The sequence below is a fragment of the Mya arenaria genome, chromosome 10 (genome assembly GCF_026914265.1).
Source record: "Mya arenaria isolate MELC-2E11 chromosome 10, ASM2691426v1".
NCBI lineage: Eukaryota > Metazoa > Mollusca > Bivalvia > Myida > Myidae > Mya > Mya arenaria.
Window position 1 is genome coordinate 35,549,878 of NC_069131.1, and position 18,713 is coordinate 35,568,590.

Sequence of the window (18,713 nt, forward strand, 5' to 3'; positions counted from 1 at the left end):
TAAAAAATGATGAGAGGGTTAAGACAATTTTCGAAAAATGTATGGAGATCGACGTGAAATCCAATTTGGTAGAAGTGAAATCCACCTTTAACTCATTTATTATTAACAATTATTAAACATATATTGGGAAATCTTCCATAAAGGGTTTAGATCTAAAATTTTATATAAAATGAACAAAACATGACGAAATTATAGAAACTTTTCGATAGTTTTACGGAATACAGTTCTGGAGAAAGGAAATCCACTAAGACTGGGGAGTCCAACGTAATTTATTTTTGCGGAAATTTAAGAAAGGAATATGTTAGATGCGGAACAAAATGGCGGTTTGTGAAGGTATTTTAGTGCTTTGGGGGGATATTTTGACTTGGTTAGTAAGTTTATATCACTTTTATGGCAATATAAATACGCCTACCCGAAGACTAGACGTAAAAGCTTCTCTAAGTTTTTAACCTATGTTTCTAGAGGCCTTGACAACAAGTTTTTGAAAGTATAAGCTGAAGGATTGCTTGTTTAAGTGAAAATTAAAATGATTCAACCCATCTTTCTTTATGTTAGATATTATATAAAAGATTCTGCTTGTAAGTCATATTCTGAAATGTTTAATGTAACTCTTGGTGTTAAGCAGTGTGAGCCTCTGTCTCGATTACTGTTTTTGTTTTATAAATGGCATCAAAGATTTTATAGATTTTACCAATTTGCTATCAATACCTTATTTACTTTAGTAACCAGTACAGTAAGTTTACAGTTATTAGTTGACACTATTATCAATGCCTATGTAAATTGGGTGTAAAGTAGATGTGAATAAATCTAAAGTATGTGTTTTTGAGAAAAGAAATAAAATAATAATACAGTTGGTTTATTTATGGAGGTGTTGTTCAGATTACAAATGGATTCCGATACCTAGGCATTAAGTTCCATTTCACTGGTAATTTGTCACGGGTAATAAATACATTAAATGAACAAGTTTTGAAAGCATATAACAATTTATTATCCATACTTAGTAATTCCAATGTCGATGTTAAAACAAACTGATTACATTTCAGCTTTCAAAATAATAATTACCACAAAAAATCCTGTTCGCGATAAAAAAAAGTTGAGAGTGAATAAATAAATTTACATAAAACGAAGCTTTATCTATAGTGAATATGAATTAATGAGGGGGGTGGAAACGACATTACGTTGAAAAAGTTATTGTTGAAACCACGCCTGAATTTTGTAAAAACAGTATTTAATTAGATAAACAATACAAGTTTAAGTATACAAACATTAAGCATAATCAATCATGTACAAGTGAAAACGCATTTAAATTAGATGGAAAGTGCATACTGTTGTTCAAAATGAATTAACAGACTTTAGAAGAAAGTTTAATGCTGATATAATATCTCGTTTCTGTCGTTCTTACAAGCTGTTTAAAAAAGTAAATTGCTTGGTTAAACTACGTGTATTTGAGTGTTTGGATAGTGTGAATGATAATGCGCTATTAATGAATGCATATACATTTCTCAAGACTTACGCTGACAAAATATCATATCTGAATGCAAGAGCTTGAGCTTATTTATATATAAGCAAAGTTGGTATGCAAACACCAACAACTCCAGTACACTTTTAATTTACGCAAGGTTAAAACACGACATTCAGCTAAAAAGTTTATTTAATTTGTATTAATGAATATAAATATAAAAATACTATAGCAAAATTTAGACTTTCTTCACACGACCAAGCCATATGAACCGGGAGGTAATACATGTATATAATAAGATCGGAACGCAAGTGCTTCCTTTGTAACATGAATGTCATAGAAAGTGAATATCACTTCTTACTCGTATGACCTAAAAACAAAAACCTCCGCAATATCTTTAACCTTTGTACAATTCGTGGCCAAATCTTAATAAATTTGACAATCTTTTGTGTTCAACATCTGTTGGCGATATCAAAAGCATAGCTAAGTTTATTTACTTTTGCCTAAGAACAAATGCATAATAGCAATAACACTTCAATAAAATTATCAATTATCAGAATATTAATCTTAATTTATTTGAATTTGTAAATAGTTACCATTTGTTACATGACGTTTATTAACTAGGATGCTTGACCTCTACGTGAATAATTTGTGTCTCCACCGTTCTATATTGTACTTTATAAGATGACTTTAAATGTGCATATGCCGTTTAATTAATGCTGAATAAAGATATGTTTGTTATATGCATTTCAAAATTGCTTAATTTGGGAATAATACTGTTCGCGAATCGATAACATTTCTTTTTCGAATGATGTAATGTTTAAAATGTATGTATGTAAGTTTATTTATACACGCACTCGGGCGGTCTCGACCATTCGGCGAGTGCTCCGATAAGATAATGAGTCATTTTAGGGTTTTTTTTGGAGCATATATATGAGTGCATAGACATAATGTAACCCTGGTTAGAAATACCCTGGTTCTTTAACGTGAACCTGGGAATAGTACTGTCTAACGGGACACCCATTTAACGTCCCTCCCGCAAGACGATAAGTATTTTTAGTGGTGCTGCGGGTAATCGAACCTGCGACCCCTGGATTGACAATCATTTATAAAACTTGCCGAAAAGGAACTCAATTTATACCGTTAATTAGTTCACAGTTCGATAACAGTATAATTATCGCAGATAATCTAACTTATATGTGGGAAGTAATTGTTGGGCTAATGTCATCTTCAAAGAAAACTCGTGTTCGCAAAATATTAGTGTATTATTCACAATAACCATAACATTTATTTAATTATTCATTATACTGTACTGGTTAGCGACCTATTATTCGTCCGTACCACTTTTTCGCCCACCCAGTTAAAAGCAGTCAAAACGAAATATATTACACAAATCAGTATGGCGTTTCATTGCGGCATCATTTTTGACAGATATCAGCTGTTTTTTTGCGTTCAAATGTAAGTAGTATGTGGAATTTGACCCAAATAAACATTGTTTACACTTCTGACCTTGTAAGTTGAATGCGGGGATTACGTCATCACGCGCGCGCTCATTTGCATGAGGCCCTGTAAGGATTTTTTAATTTTCATTATACCTTGCACTATCAGACGACATTATTGATTTGTCATTATAAAATAAAAAAAACGGTGTTAAATTATACAAATACAATAAATTGCTGTATTTTACGTTCAATTTTAGAAAAAGCAAATGGTAAAACCTGAAAACGGTGAAGTAATCGCTGGATTTTTTGTCTAAGGGAAGCAACTCAAATTTGAATTAATGATTACATTCTTGTACGGACATGCGTTGTCCCTCTTTGGAAGTCTATACATAACCATACATAGTGTAGGTCATGTTTTAAGAAGGAATCCCGGTAGCTTTTTCAATTTCTGCAAAGAGGTGGCTTAACGAGTAGGTGCTGTATCATTTTAAACATACATAAACAGTATGTAATAGTTAACATATTATATTTATTGATCAATTGTCGTTTTAAACGGTCGCTAGACTTGTCAAATAAAATAAAGATGTTTAAAGATATAGTTTAGAGAGAAATATATGAAAACATTGTATGAACAGCGAATTTATGGGGTGGGCGAATAATAGGTACAGTAGGGGGCTTGTTTTAGCGAAATTATAGGGGTACTTTGCACGTAGGAATATTCGGAATCCCTAGCTATTTATAAAAACAAATTACACAGTTTTTGTCGGAAAGGCCGACCTATCTGGGTGTAAAGTTTTATCGTAATAGCTATCTTGTGTCAAAAGTAGCATAGGAAAAACCTCCATTTCCGGCCGAAAAGGGGTCGCTAACCAGCATGCATTTTGTGTATAAAAGTGACGGAGTTTTGTGTTTTATTTATGATTACCTTGAAAAGTTATTGTGTTATGTATGCAACACAATTGTATTTAATAATGTCTGACAGATACGGCGCCTTTGTCAATTACCAGTCGTAACAACCTAGTCCACCTAAATGGCCGTCAACCAGTCTTTTGACAATTTTTAGACTATGGCAGACTGGTTACAGGGATACACATGAAATGTCAAAATAATAAAAAAGTATCCCTGATCGCTCATTATTGTAGCTAGTAACAACCCGGCAAGTTTCGAGTTATAAACTACTGTCAGATACTGGCCGAGATTTTCCGATTGCAATCATGCCAGCAGAACCTTTGTCCGGTACCCAGCGTACCTATAATGAAATGGTAAGGGCAGGTAACCCAGACTAGCAGAACCTTGCGAAAAGAAAATATGTAACGGAAAAAAAACTGTTGTCTGTAACCTTTACCGTATATTAGCGCAGCCTTTTAAATTGCCTTAAATAAAATAAGGTAATAATTGCATCTTTTTTGAACTTATATGATTGATTGTACAGCTTTATTGATATTTCCAATGTACATCTTTATTAGAACAGTATTTGTGTATCATAGCTTAGCTGGCCATGAAAAAATAATGCAATTGCAAAATTGTCCGAATAGTTTATCCGGATATTACGATACTTCTAATTCAAGACACTTAATTGTGGTCTAACTGCCACTCAGAAGTCATTTCAGTGAATTAGTATTAAAGTAACACTATCCTTTTTGACGAATAGGTCTCAAGGGCAAAACGTACACTTGACGGGTTAACAGACTTCAAGACCAAAATGTCGTTGTTGTTATGTCTTCGTTGTTGTTATCAAATTTTTAGCTTGTATAGATGCCGAAGTTCTCGTTGTACTTTGACTTATTGATAAGCCATTATCATCTCATAGTACTACTTCTCTTTGTACTTTAATATTTAACTTCCTTGTTGCTGATCGTATTATGCCGTCTCCGTCGCCTATGGTCTTGGTGTACTTAATCGAATATTTTTCCCGATGTTGTCTATGTCCCTTATTCTATGTTCCTACATACTTGTTATTCGTTATTCTTTTTGACCGTACAAATTTCGGAAAGTTCTGTGTTTTTTTAAATAATCTTAGTACAAGCATTTGTTTTAAATCAGTGTAATTCAATATATCATACCAGTATGTGAGTTGGTCTCTGATTTCAATATTTCTTGGACATATTAGTTACATATCAAGCGTCTGTTAACTATTATATTGTATGTGGGCTAGAACCAGCAGTTCGGTTAGCTCAGTTGGTTAGAGCTCTGTGCTAGTATTTCGGCGGTCTGGGATTTGATCCCCCACACTGGCGCACTTTTCCTTCAAGGTTAACTTTACTATCAATCACTGGTGCTTTAAAAACGTCTCAGCAGGTATTGACACTTTTCATTAGGTAAGGAGTATAAGGAGACTCCAAAAGTTTTCCTTTTTTTTTTACAAAATCACATTTAACTTACCCTGGGAATAACTATTTCAGTAATCCTGCACAAAAAGAACGCCATAGAATACGGGCAACTGTCAGGTAAGACAGGGTTTTTGGTATAATACATTTTTTGTGCAAACAACTTTATTCATGGTAAGGAACTATTCATTTTTAGTTGAACGTTTACATTCCAAAGGTAATTAAGATACTGGTACCAATCATGTCATATGTATATAAAATTACTTAAATTACAAAAGAATAAAATATTTTAGTTTCGATATACATTTTTAAAACATGATCAATACTCACTTTAGGGCAGGATTCCGGATTTTGTTGTTAATATAAGAAAGTGTTCGAGATCTAATTCTATCAAACTAAAATTTGACCCCTTAGGAACACTTTATTCGGAGCCCATGAAAATGGAGTCAGGTTTTTTAATTTGATAACTGGGTTAGTGGCTGATCTCTGGCTTAGTCTAAATAGTTAGTCATTACTGTCTGGATTGTTATAATCCTTGTGTGAGTGATTTTCCGTATCAAAAATTATAAATAAGATCAGTACACCAACAATTAGTTGGATTGAATCAAGGTTACATCTATCCTCTCTAAATCTGTTTAAAGCTGCACTCTCACAGAATGAATGTTTTGACAACTTTTTTTTGTTGTCTTGGAACAAGCCAATTTTGGCGAAAATCCATTGAAACCAGTTATATGAGACTGCATACAAAATAAATTATTGCAGATTTTTAAATTTAAGTTTCAAAAATTGATGTTTTGTGCATTTTTCTTAAACCATTAGTAATGGTTTAAGCCATAAAACATTAATTTTTGAACAAAAATATGAAAATCTGCTCTTTTGTCAGCAATCTTTTTATCATCGGTTTGCAGATATTTTCGCAAAAATTTGCTCTTTCCAAGACAAATAAAAAAGTTGTAAAAAACGGTTTATCTGTCAGAGTGCAGCTTCAAAACATTTTTACAGTGTAGGGACACATTTTTCACAATGAGTACCGGGAGCAATCAGAAAATGTTCCACTGTGAGACCTGTGACACCTCAATGACAGGCCCGGCTAATTACCAGGACCACATCACAGGAAAAAAACACCTGAAGAAGCTGAAAGCCCTGGGAGATTTGCCTGAAAAGTTTGACCAATCTGCCATGCCACCGAGCAGTACCAGTAGTATGTTTTGCATTTTTCTATTATTGACCTGTTTATGGCAATTTATATTAGAGTAAAATATTGTTCAGGGCTTCCATTAAGAATTTAAAACTGGAAGTTTGAACTTCCTGACTATCAATATTGGAAGTTTTTCACTGAAATTTGGAAGTTTAAGTTCCCCGAATATAATTTCTTTTTTTTCCAGTATTTTTTAAATACTGTGATAAAAAAATAATAATTTTGAAGCTATATCTTACCAAATTCACAGAAAATTTATTTTTCTTCAAGACTGATTGAAATTGTGAGCATATAAAAAGTAATATTGACACCAGGTTTTGATATTTTGAACTTCGAAGCTTTTGACTTCGAAAGTTTTCTTCAAAATTATGTAAGTTTTTGTACTTCCAAGGAATTAAGTTTGAAAGTTTTAACCCATTTCTAGGGAGTAACATACTTCCAAACTTCCTTTAACGGAAGCCCTGAATATCATCTGACTCAAGACAAGTCCTAAAAAAAGACATTTTGGTTTGGATTACCTGACCATACCTACAAAATAGGCGCCGACCCTGATGCTTAGGCCTAAAAAAAAATACATTTGGTTCGGGTTACCCGACCCTACCTACGGAATAGGCGCCGACCCTAACGTTTTTATAGTCAGTTTGAAAAAAAAATTGAAAAACTAAAAAAAAAAAAAAAAAAAAAAAAAATTTTTCTTTTTTTTTTTGCTTTTAAATATGTTGTTTAAAACCTTAATTGCTTATATAGAAGATAACTTTAACACCATTCTCCAATGATGAAAATGACATTCTTATATAAAGCCTAATAAAAAAAATAAATAAAAAAAAATAAAAAGCCTACCTACCCTACCTATTTTTGAAAAGGATGTAACCCTAACCAAACAATTTTTTTTTTCAGGCCTTATATTGTCTCTTTTTAAAAAAATAATCATAAAATAAAAGAAATTTGTTTTTCTTTTTTTAACACAGGAATAATTAAAGGTTTATGGTAAGTGCCAGTGATTTTTTTTGGTGCAATTTACTGCCTTCTAAAGGCTGTTTCCCCTTGTGAAAAACTGTCCATTTTCCCCAAAATTTTATATATTTTTCCCAATTTGATAAATGTCCATTACATTATATTGCAAGATATTCATTGCCTTTTTATTCATTAAACAAAATCTTGACAATACTTACTCCTTCACAGCATAATGTATGCATAAAAAAGTTACATGTAAATTTGCCATCATTTAAGCTATTTTGGCCTGATGTTGTGTTTTTCCCAAAGGCGACATTTTTTCCCAATTTGTAAGGCAGAGGCGGTAAAAATAAGTGCCTAAGTCGTAGGTAGGATTTGGTAACCCAAACCAGAAGTATTTTTTTTTAAGCCTTAATATATGGAGGTTATTCGTTGCCAAAAGTCCAGACGTGTATGTGTGTATTTTATGTTTGTAACATTGATGATTTACCAATTTACATTTTACAACCGCCAACTCATCGGTTGTATGTTTACATTTTACACTGCACATTTTCATTTTTCATTGTACCAATTGGAGTTTTATTCTCGTTGCATCTATTCAACAGACGTCATTCTGTGAAAGTCACATGCCGAGTTTTACATTGCGGTGTGTAGAAGACAGATTTCAGTTTGTAGTTCTACAAAGTACATTGTATGGTGGTGACTTTTCATTCGCAGTTGAACATGTTTACGAGATGAATTTAATTTTATTTATAGATAGCTCCGCCTTAACCATGTCTTAACTCCGCCTTAACCATGTCTTAACTCCGCCTTAACCATGTCTTAACTCCGCCTTAACCATGTCTTAACTCCTCCTTAGTCTTTCGGAAATTTCCGCTATCACTCGGCTCTATTTAAACCAATTATGGATTCTTTGGACCAATAATTTGGACATTGCAAACCTTATTATGGACATTACGAATCATCTATATTATGACATTATGGACTATGATTTGGAAACAGGATGGATTATAAATTATTTCATGTCAAATAAAATAATATATGATATAACAACATGTTTTTGTCTATATAATAGTAATTAATACGCACATATGACATGAAATGAGATGTATGCAAAATGATACTTGACTCAAATACAACAAAATGTAAGTCATTAGCATTAAATTATACTTCAAGAATGAAAAGTCCCATTGTCTTATTTTTCTTTTAAAGCTGCACTCTCACAGATTGACCGTGTTGACAACTATTTTTATTTTTTGTTTTGGAATTAGCCAATTTTTGTGTAAATGTCTGAATACCAGTGGTATAAGACTGCTGACAAAAGATCAGATACAGTTTTTCAGTTTTACGTTCGCAAATTGATGTTTTATGGCTAAAAGTGATACTACAGTAACGTTTTAAGAAAAATGAAAAATGTCGGCAGTTTTCCAAACAATTTAAATCTGTTTTAGTGTGAGTAATCTTATTATTTGTATAGAAAGCATTGCTGCCAAAATCAGCTGAGTCTGGGACAAAAAAAAGGTTGTCAAAACTGTCAATCTGTGAGAGTGCAGCTTTAAATTACTATAAACACTTTTAAATTCTACCATTAGAGGACACTTTCTTGCCCTTTTGCAATGTTTAAGATTGCAAGTAATATTAGATAATTTAAAATTTACGAAGAAAAAAATCTAAATTTTTATTAAGTTGAAATTATTCACTAAGATGCCCCAGAGGTTTCTTACCTGGTAGCTGGAACTGTATGGATAAAATACACTTAGATTACAACTTCATATAACTTGTACATTATACTGTAACGAATATTATTTTATAGGTGATTAATAAAGTATTTTAATGATGAAGTCAATTTATTGCTAATAAACAATTATTACTTGCTGCTACCTTTTATACCCCACCCACACTCAACAGTCAGGGCTTTTTTTCACATTTAGGTGAAGCGGACCTAGCCCTTTTGGAGGGGAAAAATCGCGCGTTTGTACCTTTTATACCCCACCCACACTCAACAGTCAGGGCTTTTTTTCACATTTAGGTGAAGCGGACCTAGCCCTTTTGGAGGGGAAAAATCGCGCGTTTGTTTTTCTAATCTAAGACTCACGATATCTTTTTTTCATGTTCTTGAAATCCCCCACTTGATTATTATGGTTCACAGTGGCATATCCCGTAATTCATAACTGGGGGACACAAGTGGGTTGGAGGGCTGTTCTTCCATCCACATGGATATTTTGTTTCAATGATGTATGGCAATTACACGTTTACACCATACATGCTTATTAAGATAGTAAATGTATAACAGATAAATCAGACAAAACTAGGTGGATATCATTATGATGTCCATCAAAAGTTTCGTGGGTTTGCTGGAGCAGGTTTTGAACAGGGACTTGCGTTAGAGGGGCGTTACTTAGGGGCACAACTTTTTGGACATGATCCCTCGAGTGGGCATGACATTAATATGTTTAAAATGTGGGAAGTGGGGTTTAGGGGTACTCCCCCTAGAATATTTTAAATATTCTTAGTCTGAATTGGTGCATTATGGCGTAATTAAGTATCTTTTTCTGAGAAATATTGACAAAAAAATTAACCTTTAAGTTTACTTGCGGGCCAACTGGGGGGGGGGACACAGGCCCTACAGCTCCCCCTCCCCACTGAATGACCCGCCCATGGTCCACTTGTAAATATAATAAATGGACAATTTTTGCTTGCTTGGGTATATAAGTAAAAAAACAACTAACAGTGGCAGTATAAATCTGGGTCCGTGAGTCCAGCTCAGATACACCCAACTGCAATTGACTAAATAATATGGTGATTTATAACCCATTTAGGAACATTGATCGTCAAAATAAAATAAAAGATGAAGTTAATTTTAGTTTTTATTGTGAAATAAAGAGAGAGTACTCGGACTTACAACCGGGAATTTACAGGCGGTAGGCGAAGATGTTATCTCCCTTGCTTGATTCGACGGAAATAAACGAAAGAAAATCTGATTCGTTAGCTCCGCCCATTCACCTTCGTTTCTTCCGGTGACATTTACCATATAAGGTATAGGCGAAATCGTCTATCCTTGTAATTCTGAACTTGTCAATTGACTTTTGTAAACCTGGACTTGTTGGACTGCAAATGTTCATTTTACGAATGCGAGTGTCGACTGTAAGATTGCAGTTTTACATATGCATGATTCGGCTTTCTAAATTACATCATCATATTGTTAAAGGCAAGTTATACGATCTATGTTTTAGTGAGTTTATACAGGGTAGATCTGACAAATATACATTTTGACTACTATAATGACAAATGACAAATCAATACGGAAAAACTGACGAATAGAAACAACAAATAGCACGTCTACATTGACAAATGTAAGAGATATTTAGTACGATTAAGAAGCACATTGTGGGAATTACACGTCTGGACTTTTGGCAATGAATAGCCTCCACATTAATATATTTAAATACTTAAACAACGAAATTTGATAGTTACCAGTTTTCAATTAATTAACTGGCTGATCAATAAAAAAATTATACAGTCAAACCCTGTTGGCTTAAAGTTCCAGGGATTGGCGAAAATACCAATGCTTACGTTCAGTTTTAAGAAATCTGTCTTTTACACCCAGTTCGAGTCAAGGAGGAAATTAAGCCTTGGGCGAGTTCGAGCTAACGGGGTTCGACTTTATTTTGAATAGACTTGTATGAAGATAATATATTATGGCTGCATAGTTCCATGAACTACCTCATACTTAATTTGATGAGGTGTTTAGCTGACGGTCTGACTGTTAATCCTTGCATTAGGAAATTGCAATTTCGGCACTTTTTATGCCCCCACAAAGTGGCGGCATATAGGGTTGCCCTTGTCCGTACGTACGTCTGTCTGTCTGTACGTACGTACGTCCCGAAGATTGTTTCCGATCTAATTCTTGAAAACCGTTTGTCCAATCCTCACCAAACTTTAAACACATGTTTGTGACCATAATATCTTGATCAAGTTCGATAGTCATGGAAATCCCTTTAGTCATTTAGGAGTTACGGCCCTTTTTTGCCAAAAATACTTCAAAAATATATGTTTCCAATCTAATTCTTGAAAAGTATGTGTCCAATCCTCACCAAACTTTACATACATGATTGTGACCATAATATCTTGATCAAGTTCGATAGCCATGGAAATCGCTTTTGTCATTTAGGAGTTACGGCCCTTTATTTGCAAAAAAAGACTTGAGAAATGTGACAAAAAATCGAAGTGGGGGCATCCGTGTCCTATGGACACATTTCTAGTTCAACTTAAGACGTATAATTACTTGTTTGAAATTCTGATAGAAAGTTTTGAATAAAAAGTGGTGATATTCCGATGATTAATTATAATCGAAAATTGTTTGGTATGGCCTGAAATCGGCGACAATCGATTTTAGTAGGTCATGATCAATCATTGATTGAACGGGCAAGTAGTTTTTCTTTGTCCTTTTTATTTGCACTTCAGTTAATGTCTGCCCATTTCTTCTTTAAGAGTACATTTATACATTCCTAAGAGTTCAGTTTTTGTTATTAAAAATATGGCCCAAAGCAACAACAACACTAAATAACTTCAAACATACACAATCATAACGTAAGCATACTTAAGGATTACAAGTTATTGTACAAGAGTGAAATTACAGTTAAGGTATTGTCAAAAACCGATTGTACTATTGATAATCTGTTACTTGAGTGAAACCGATTATCTGTAGTCAAACGGGAACTGATTCCCTACACAAATAAAAAGTTAAATGTATTCCATTAAAGGTACACCTGCAGCAGGCTATGGTGGCCAGTTTGTGAAGGCAGCGGCTGACACAGGAGAGGGTGTGTCAGGCCAAGGTCGAGGTCAATTTGGGCTTAACGTTCAAGGACAGGTCAAAGGTCTGAGTGCCCAGCCGCCCGCTCCTGTTATTCCCACACCAGCAGAGATCCTGGGCACTAGTAAGTATGGTATCTAGTGTAAAGTATGAAAATCTTGTTTGCGGTTACCCAACCGACTCAGTAAAATCGTTTTACTTCAAGACTTATTGAAAATGTGGCCATAAAGTAACAATGACACACGGTTTTTGATATTCTAAACTTCCAAGCCTTCACTTTTTGATGTTTTCTCCGGAATAGTGCTTTTACTTCCAAGGACTCTACTTTTGGAAGTTTTTAGGGAGTAATATACTTCCAAAACTTTCTTTAACCCAAATCCTGGACAATGTTTTGTTTTATTTATCTATTCCACTTTATTTCTGCACATTTAAAATAAGCTACAAATTGAACTGATAAAGTGAAGTAAAGTAAACAGCTTTGGTTCCATTTTCTCGTTCCAGCAAATGCTGACCCAGTAATGAATGCTGTGAAGGCCAATTATCTTGGAGCCCTGCCATCAAAAAAGCTGACGTACGGGCGGAAATGTGAGGTGTGTAACGTTGATTACACGTCAGCCTCACACGAGGACCAGCACTTGTCTGGGAAGAAACACAAGAATAAGTGGGCCTTACATAAACTGAATGAAAATGCAGGCATGTTCGCTTTTAACTTTTGTATGTTCTTAGGTAACTATAAATTAATTGCTAGATAGATTCATCCTCCCCAGCCTCATCCTTGTTCAGCTGCCCTTAAATTTAATTGACTCAAATTAAAATGTTGATGTAGAGTCTGTATTTGCGTATAAGTCTGGTACTGTCTGGGAACAGCGTTTATTCATACATGTATGTACAGTGTCAATGTATAACATTCACTTGTAAAAAAGGAGAATTGTTAAATTTCATCTAGAAACACATGTATATGGTATTTCTTATCGCATAAGGGACCATGCAATAGGAAAGAGCATGACCACTTACTCAAAGGTGAAACAGTGATCTAAGTAAAGTAAAAATAATAAAAAGTCCCCAACCCCACCCCCATTTAAAAAAAAAACAATTGGATGATAATCTATCAGTTAATCTATAGTGGCCTGATGCTGAATATAGGTATATTGAGGCTTTGCATGATTTTAACTATTAGTTAAGGTTTTTATATACATGTACCTGTTTATAAAATAGGATTTTTGCCTGGGGAATAAGGGATTGGCAGCAAGTTTGATAAAAAGCCATATTGCTCTAGTCACTCGAGAGTCATCTCCCTTTGATTATAGAAATTGCCTTAAATATGTCTTCATATGCTAAGTCACTCCCATTTGCACAATGCTGTGCAAGAGTGTGGTCTAGTGTTGCGGGGGAAAACCAGAGTACTGGTAGAAAACACACTTATCTGTGTTGGTGACCACAATCCAAACTTTAGAAAGCAAAGACTGGGAATCGAACCCCAGGGATGCTCTATTTAGATGCAAGTGGGCTTACCAGTTATCTTTTTCTTTTTTTAAATTAACATTTTAATCACATATGTTGTCTTTTTTGCTTTTAGAAGAGATAAAGAAGGGGGCGACATTTTTCTGTGGATTCTGCAACATGAACCTCAACTCCCCTGTCCAGCTCGACCAACACAGAGAAGGTGAACATGGAAGTTTAGTTACTATTTTATTAGGGAAGCGGACAAAATCCCTCCTGCTCATTTTTGTATCTATAGGTGGACATCATAACACCCCCCCCCCCCCCCATCAATTTTTCAATTATCACAAAATTTAGTCAAAATGAGTACGGGTATTGGCAAAATATCTTGGACAAGATTGATAACCAGCCATATCGCTCCAGTCATTCCAGAGTAATCACCCTTCAATTATAGAAATTGCCTCAAATCAGTCTTGTCAGATCAATAACTGTAAATCTTTGTCCAGTTATCAATTTGGTCAGAATGTGTATGGGCATATTATCTCTTACAAGTTTAATTACCAGCCCTATCACTGGAGTCACTCGAGAGTTATTGCCCTTTAATTGTAGAAATTACCTAGAATTGGTCTTGACCGCTCAATTACTTTAGAAGCCTTTTTTCCAATTTTCACCAAACCTGGTCAGAATGTGTATGGGCAGAATATATTGATCAGGTTCCCAACCATGTCCCCTCAGCTTCTCAAGAGTTATGACCCTTGAACTGGCAAAAACTGTATTTACAATGTCCATTCTCTAAATTTGGCTTAACATACAACCACTTATCTCCAAACTTGGTGTCCTGAAATTGGGAGGGGCATATTTTGTGACATTTGGCAATCTTGTTGCAATATAAATTTATCATAAACATAGAATTAATGCCATAAATAGATATTGTACTGTGTGTTGCAACATACTTTTAACGAATTATAGTTGGGTGGATTCAGCCAGGGCTTGGAGGCTTTAAAATAGGTTCTTAGGCCTAAGTGCTTATCAGTAGATAAAATGAATAATAATGATTAACCTTCCAGGTACTGCTCACTTGAAGAAAGTTGCACAGGCCAGGAAGTCCCAGGAAGAGGGAGCATCAGCAGCAAAGAAGACGTTTGTTCCAAGTTCAGAGACACTACCGCCTATCCCACCCACCACTTCCCCGTTAGAATTAAAACCTTTAACTTACGACAAGTGATGTTAGATAACACAAATTTGTAATTTACATGGTCTGTCTTTGACATGTGATTCAATTAATGATGTTTGGCCTAAATATTCACAAAGTGACACAGTGTCCTAACATACATGGTGTGTTTTTGGCATGTGATGTTTTGCTTAATCATTGAGAAAGTGACACAGTGTCCTAATATAGATGGTTTGTCTTTGACATGTAATGCCACAATTTTTGGTGGCATCATATACACAAAGTGACACAGTGTCCTAACATACATGGTGTGTTTTTGGCATGTGATGATTTGCTTAATCATTGAGAAAGTGACACAGTGTCCTAATATAGATGGTTTGTCTTTGACATGTAATGCCACAATTTTTGGTGGCATCATATACACAAAGTGACACAGTGTCCTAACATACATGGTGTGTTTTTGACATGTGATGTTTTGCTTAATCATTGATAAAGTGACCCAGCGTCCTAATATAGATGGTTTGTCTTTGACATGTAATGCCATAGTTTTTGGTGGCATCATATACACAAAGTGACACAGTGTCCTAACATACATGGTGTGTTTTTGGCATGTGATGTTTTGCTTAATCATTGAGAAAGTGACCCAGCGTCCTAATATAGAATAGATGGTTTGTCTTTGACATGTAAAGGGACAAGTTTTGGGTGGCATCATATACACAAAGTGACACATTTCCTAATGAGCGTGGTGTGTCTTTGAACTGTGATGCTACCAGTGATGGATGGATGATGAATTTTCAACAAATGACACACTTGAGTTTTCTTACAAACACAGTGGTCGAAATTAGCACAAGCCAGCAAACCCTGCATGACTTATACAGTTAATGTCCGTTTGGCTCGCTAAAAATTTGCTCTTTACTAAGCCAAGCTTAGCCACTTACATGTTGTAGGGTAAAATTTCTGGCACAGTATTCTAAAAACATCTTAAGTAATTTCTTAACTTAAGTCAATTTCTCAAAAGTTTCAAAGTCACATCTTTAAGTACAAGTTTTGTTTAACATAAAATTATGTATAAAAAAATTTATTACATAAAATTTAAGAAAATAAATTATTTAAGAAATTTTTGAGTTAAATCAAATCATGTGTGAAGTGACTATACATTACTTACTTGACTTTAAGTTATGGAATGACCTAAGATATTTAATGAATACCAGCCCTGTCTGTTAGAATCAAGTTTAAAAGCTTCACTCTCTTGGAACGAGCCAATTTTTGTGAAAATCCATGGAAACCAGACAGCTGAAAAAAAATTAGATCGCTGATTGTTATACTTAAGTTCAAAAATTGATGTTTTATGTATTTTCCTTAAACTGTTTGTAACAGTTTATGCCATAAAACATTAATTTTCGAACGGAAATATGAAAGTCTATGATCTGATTTTTTATCAGCAATCTAAAATCATTGGTTTGCAGATATTTAGGCAATATTTTTTTTCTTTCCAAGACAAAAAATAAAAAAGTTGTAAAAATGGTATATCTGTGAGAGTGCAGCTTTAAATTGTAAGGACTGCAGACAAGAAGGATCTATTAAACACTTCAACTTGAGAGACTTCCCAAGTCAAACATACTGCATGTGAAGAGTTTATTCTTCAATTGATGACAATTTAAAATGTTGAAGCTGCATTTTATCTGGTTTACATTAGTAAAATTATAAAGGTGAGCCATATCTAAAGGCAAAATGCCGAATAAATTGTACAATGAGAAAAGTTGCTGTATCATGTGATCAAAATGTTGAACTATGATTTGACAATTTACATAGATGGTCAACAGATTGATTGGTGAACAGATTGGATAAAAGGATTGGGTGGTCAACCGATTGGGTGGTCAACTGATTGGATGGTCAACCAAATGGGTGGAAAACCGATTGGGTGGTCAACATATTGGGTGATCAACGGATTGGATGGTCAATGTATTGGGTGGTCAAGGTCAACGGATTGGGTGGTCAACAGATTGGGTGGTCAATGGATTGGGTGGTCAACCAGTTGGGTAAATGGATTGGGTGGTCAACCGATTGGGTAAACAGATTGGGTGGTCAACCAATTGGGTAAACAGATTGGGTGGTCAACATATTTGGTGGTCAACCGATTGGGTAAACGGATTGGGTGGTGAACCAATTGGGCGTTCAACAGATTGGGTGGTCTGTGGTCGACAGATATATATCATATTTCTATCACCTATCTGAAACATAGGTTTTACTTTTCTTGGTTGTTTGTTGCTTTAAGTCTCTTGGTTACTCTTAGTGGCTTTTAGTCTGACCACTAAATAACATTAAATAAAGAGGCAGATACAAACATTTGCTTTCTACCAACTAAGTTTAATGACCAAAAAATGGCATCCTGAATAGAGGAACATATAATGATATTTATTTTCTGTATTATTGACTTGTTACTAAGATATATTAGTAAATTGTGAATCTAGTAATTTATTTGTACATATTTTTATATTTTGTAAAGCATTTGTTGTTATGAAGGATTTTATCACTGATTTTAATCCGGGACCCTAAGAAGTATCAGGGTTATTGTAATACAAATGTGTACATCGGGGTGTTGTTTTCTGTTGTTTTAGTAAAGTAATTTGTTTGTTATGATGGATTTTATCGATGATTTTAAGCCTGAAGAAGTACTGTGGTAATAGTGATTATTATTGAGATGGTGTTTACAGTTGTATTTATTGAATATTTATTTTTTTACTTGATTTTAATCAAAGATTGTTACATCTTTATGTTTTTCTTGATACCCTTGTGGATGTTTTTGGAATAATGAATACAGTCGAAGCCTGTTGGCTGGAACTCCCTGGGGGACCAGTGAAAATACCTCCAGCCAAGCGGGAATTCTTACCTTCAGTAAAAAGCAATGGGTCCTTTACATCCAATTTGAGCCAACGAGAAATTCGAGTCAAATGAGTTTGAGACAACACGGTTTGACTGTATAAGCTTTTTCGTGAATGTTTAATAATGTTATGATTATTTTGAGAGGACAAGAAAGCATACCCATAGTTGTCCGATTAGCGCAGTGGTTACCAAGGCGTCTCAGGTTCGATTCCTGTCTTGGTACATGTTAGTTTGGTTGGTGGATACCAAGCCAGATCAGCGAGTTGAGCTCTCCAGTTTCCAAAAATCCGCAAGACCCACTTGCGAGCAACATCATTGATATTAGTTAATATAACTTTCACTGAAATCCCACTGGGGGGACTCCAACCCACAAGTGCTTAGGTGAAAGCCAAACCACTGCACCACTAGATTGCTTTAACTTTCCTATTTGAAGTGTACTTGATTACTTATAAGAATGATTTGTTGTGTTATTTATGTGATTTGTTTGATGTTTCTCTGTGGATACATGTTAACACAACTAACTTTACATGGTACAGAACATCAAACCAGCTCCCTGTCATAAACATCCACTAGATACTATAAAAAGGAACCTTAATTTTTAACACCTCAAACAATTTTTATCCAAAATAGTTTGATTTAATAAACTTTCATCATTTATTTGATTAACTTACATTTGTTTTGTTTTGATATGAGCCAACATATTTTAATACTTTCTCTTATTTTTGGGGGGAGGGGGTGGGCTTATGGCTGATATTAGTATCATGTATGAATTATAATAAGGACACAATTGCTGTACCAACAAAAAACACTGGAGTAGCAATAATAACTTATTTTTTTATATCAAGTGGTATAGTCATGTGATACATCATCTTAAACATAACAAACTCAATTACGTATATTTATTACAGAGTTATGGCTCTTTAAAGTTTGTCTTTTATTTCCATTTACAGACAAAAGACTAATTCAAATCCTCTGGATTAAAATGTCTAATATGAAACAATAATATATGAACTATATAATATG

At 34.4% G+C, this 18,713-nt stretch overlaps 1 protein-coding gene across 1 annotated transcript; it reads left to right on the forward strand.

Annotated features, from left to right (window-relative positions):
• The first annotated feature begins 4,240 nt into the window (after positions 1–4,240).
• Positions 4,241–18,360, forward strand: LOC128206622 (zinc finger protein 346-like). Its single transcript, XM_052909207.1, has 7 exons — positions 4,241–4,289; positions 5,304–5,348; positions 6,231–6,429; positions 12,144–12,320; positions 12,698–12,889; positions 13,773–13,859; positions 14,704–18,360. Exons 3-7 carry the CDS (start codon positions 6,252–6,254, stop codon positions 14,859–14,861), a joined length of 792 nt encoding a protein of 263 aa, XP_052765167.1. The 5' UTR covers positions 4,241–4,289; positions 5,304–5,348; positions 6,231–6,251; the 3' UTR covers positions 14,862–18,360.
• Positions 18,361–18,713: the final 353 nt, after the last annotated feature.

Coding starts and splice junctions, on each gene's coding strand:
- LOC128206622 (XM_052909207.1), top strand. CDS start 6,252: ATGAGTACCGGGAGCAATCAGAAAATGTTCCACTGTGAGACCTGTGAC. Junction 6,430..12,143: donor GCCACCGAGCAGTACCAGTA/GTATGTTTTGCA, acceptor ATTCCATTAAAG/GTACACCTGCAGCAGGCTAT. Junction 13,860..14,703: donor GCTCGACCAACACAGAGAAG/GTGAACATGGAA, acceptor TTAACCTTCCAG/GTACTGCTCACTTGAAGAAA.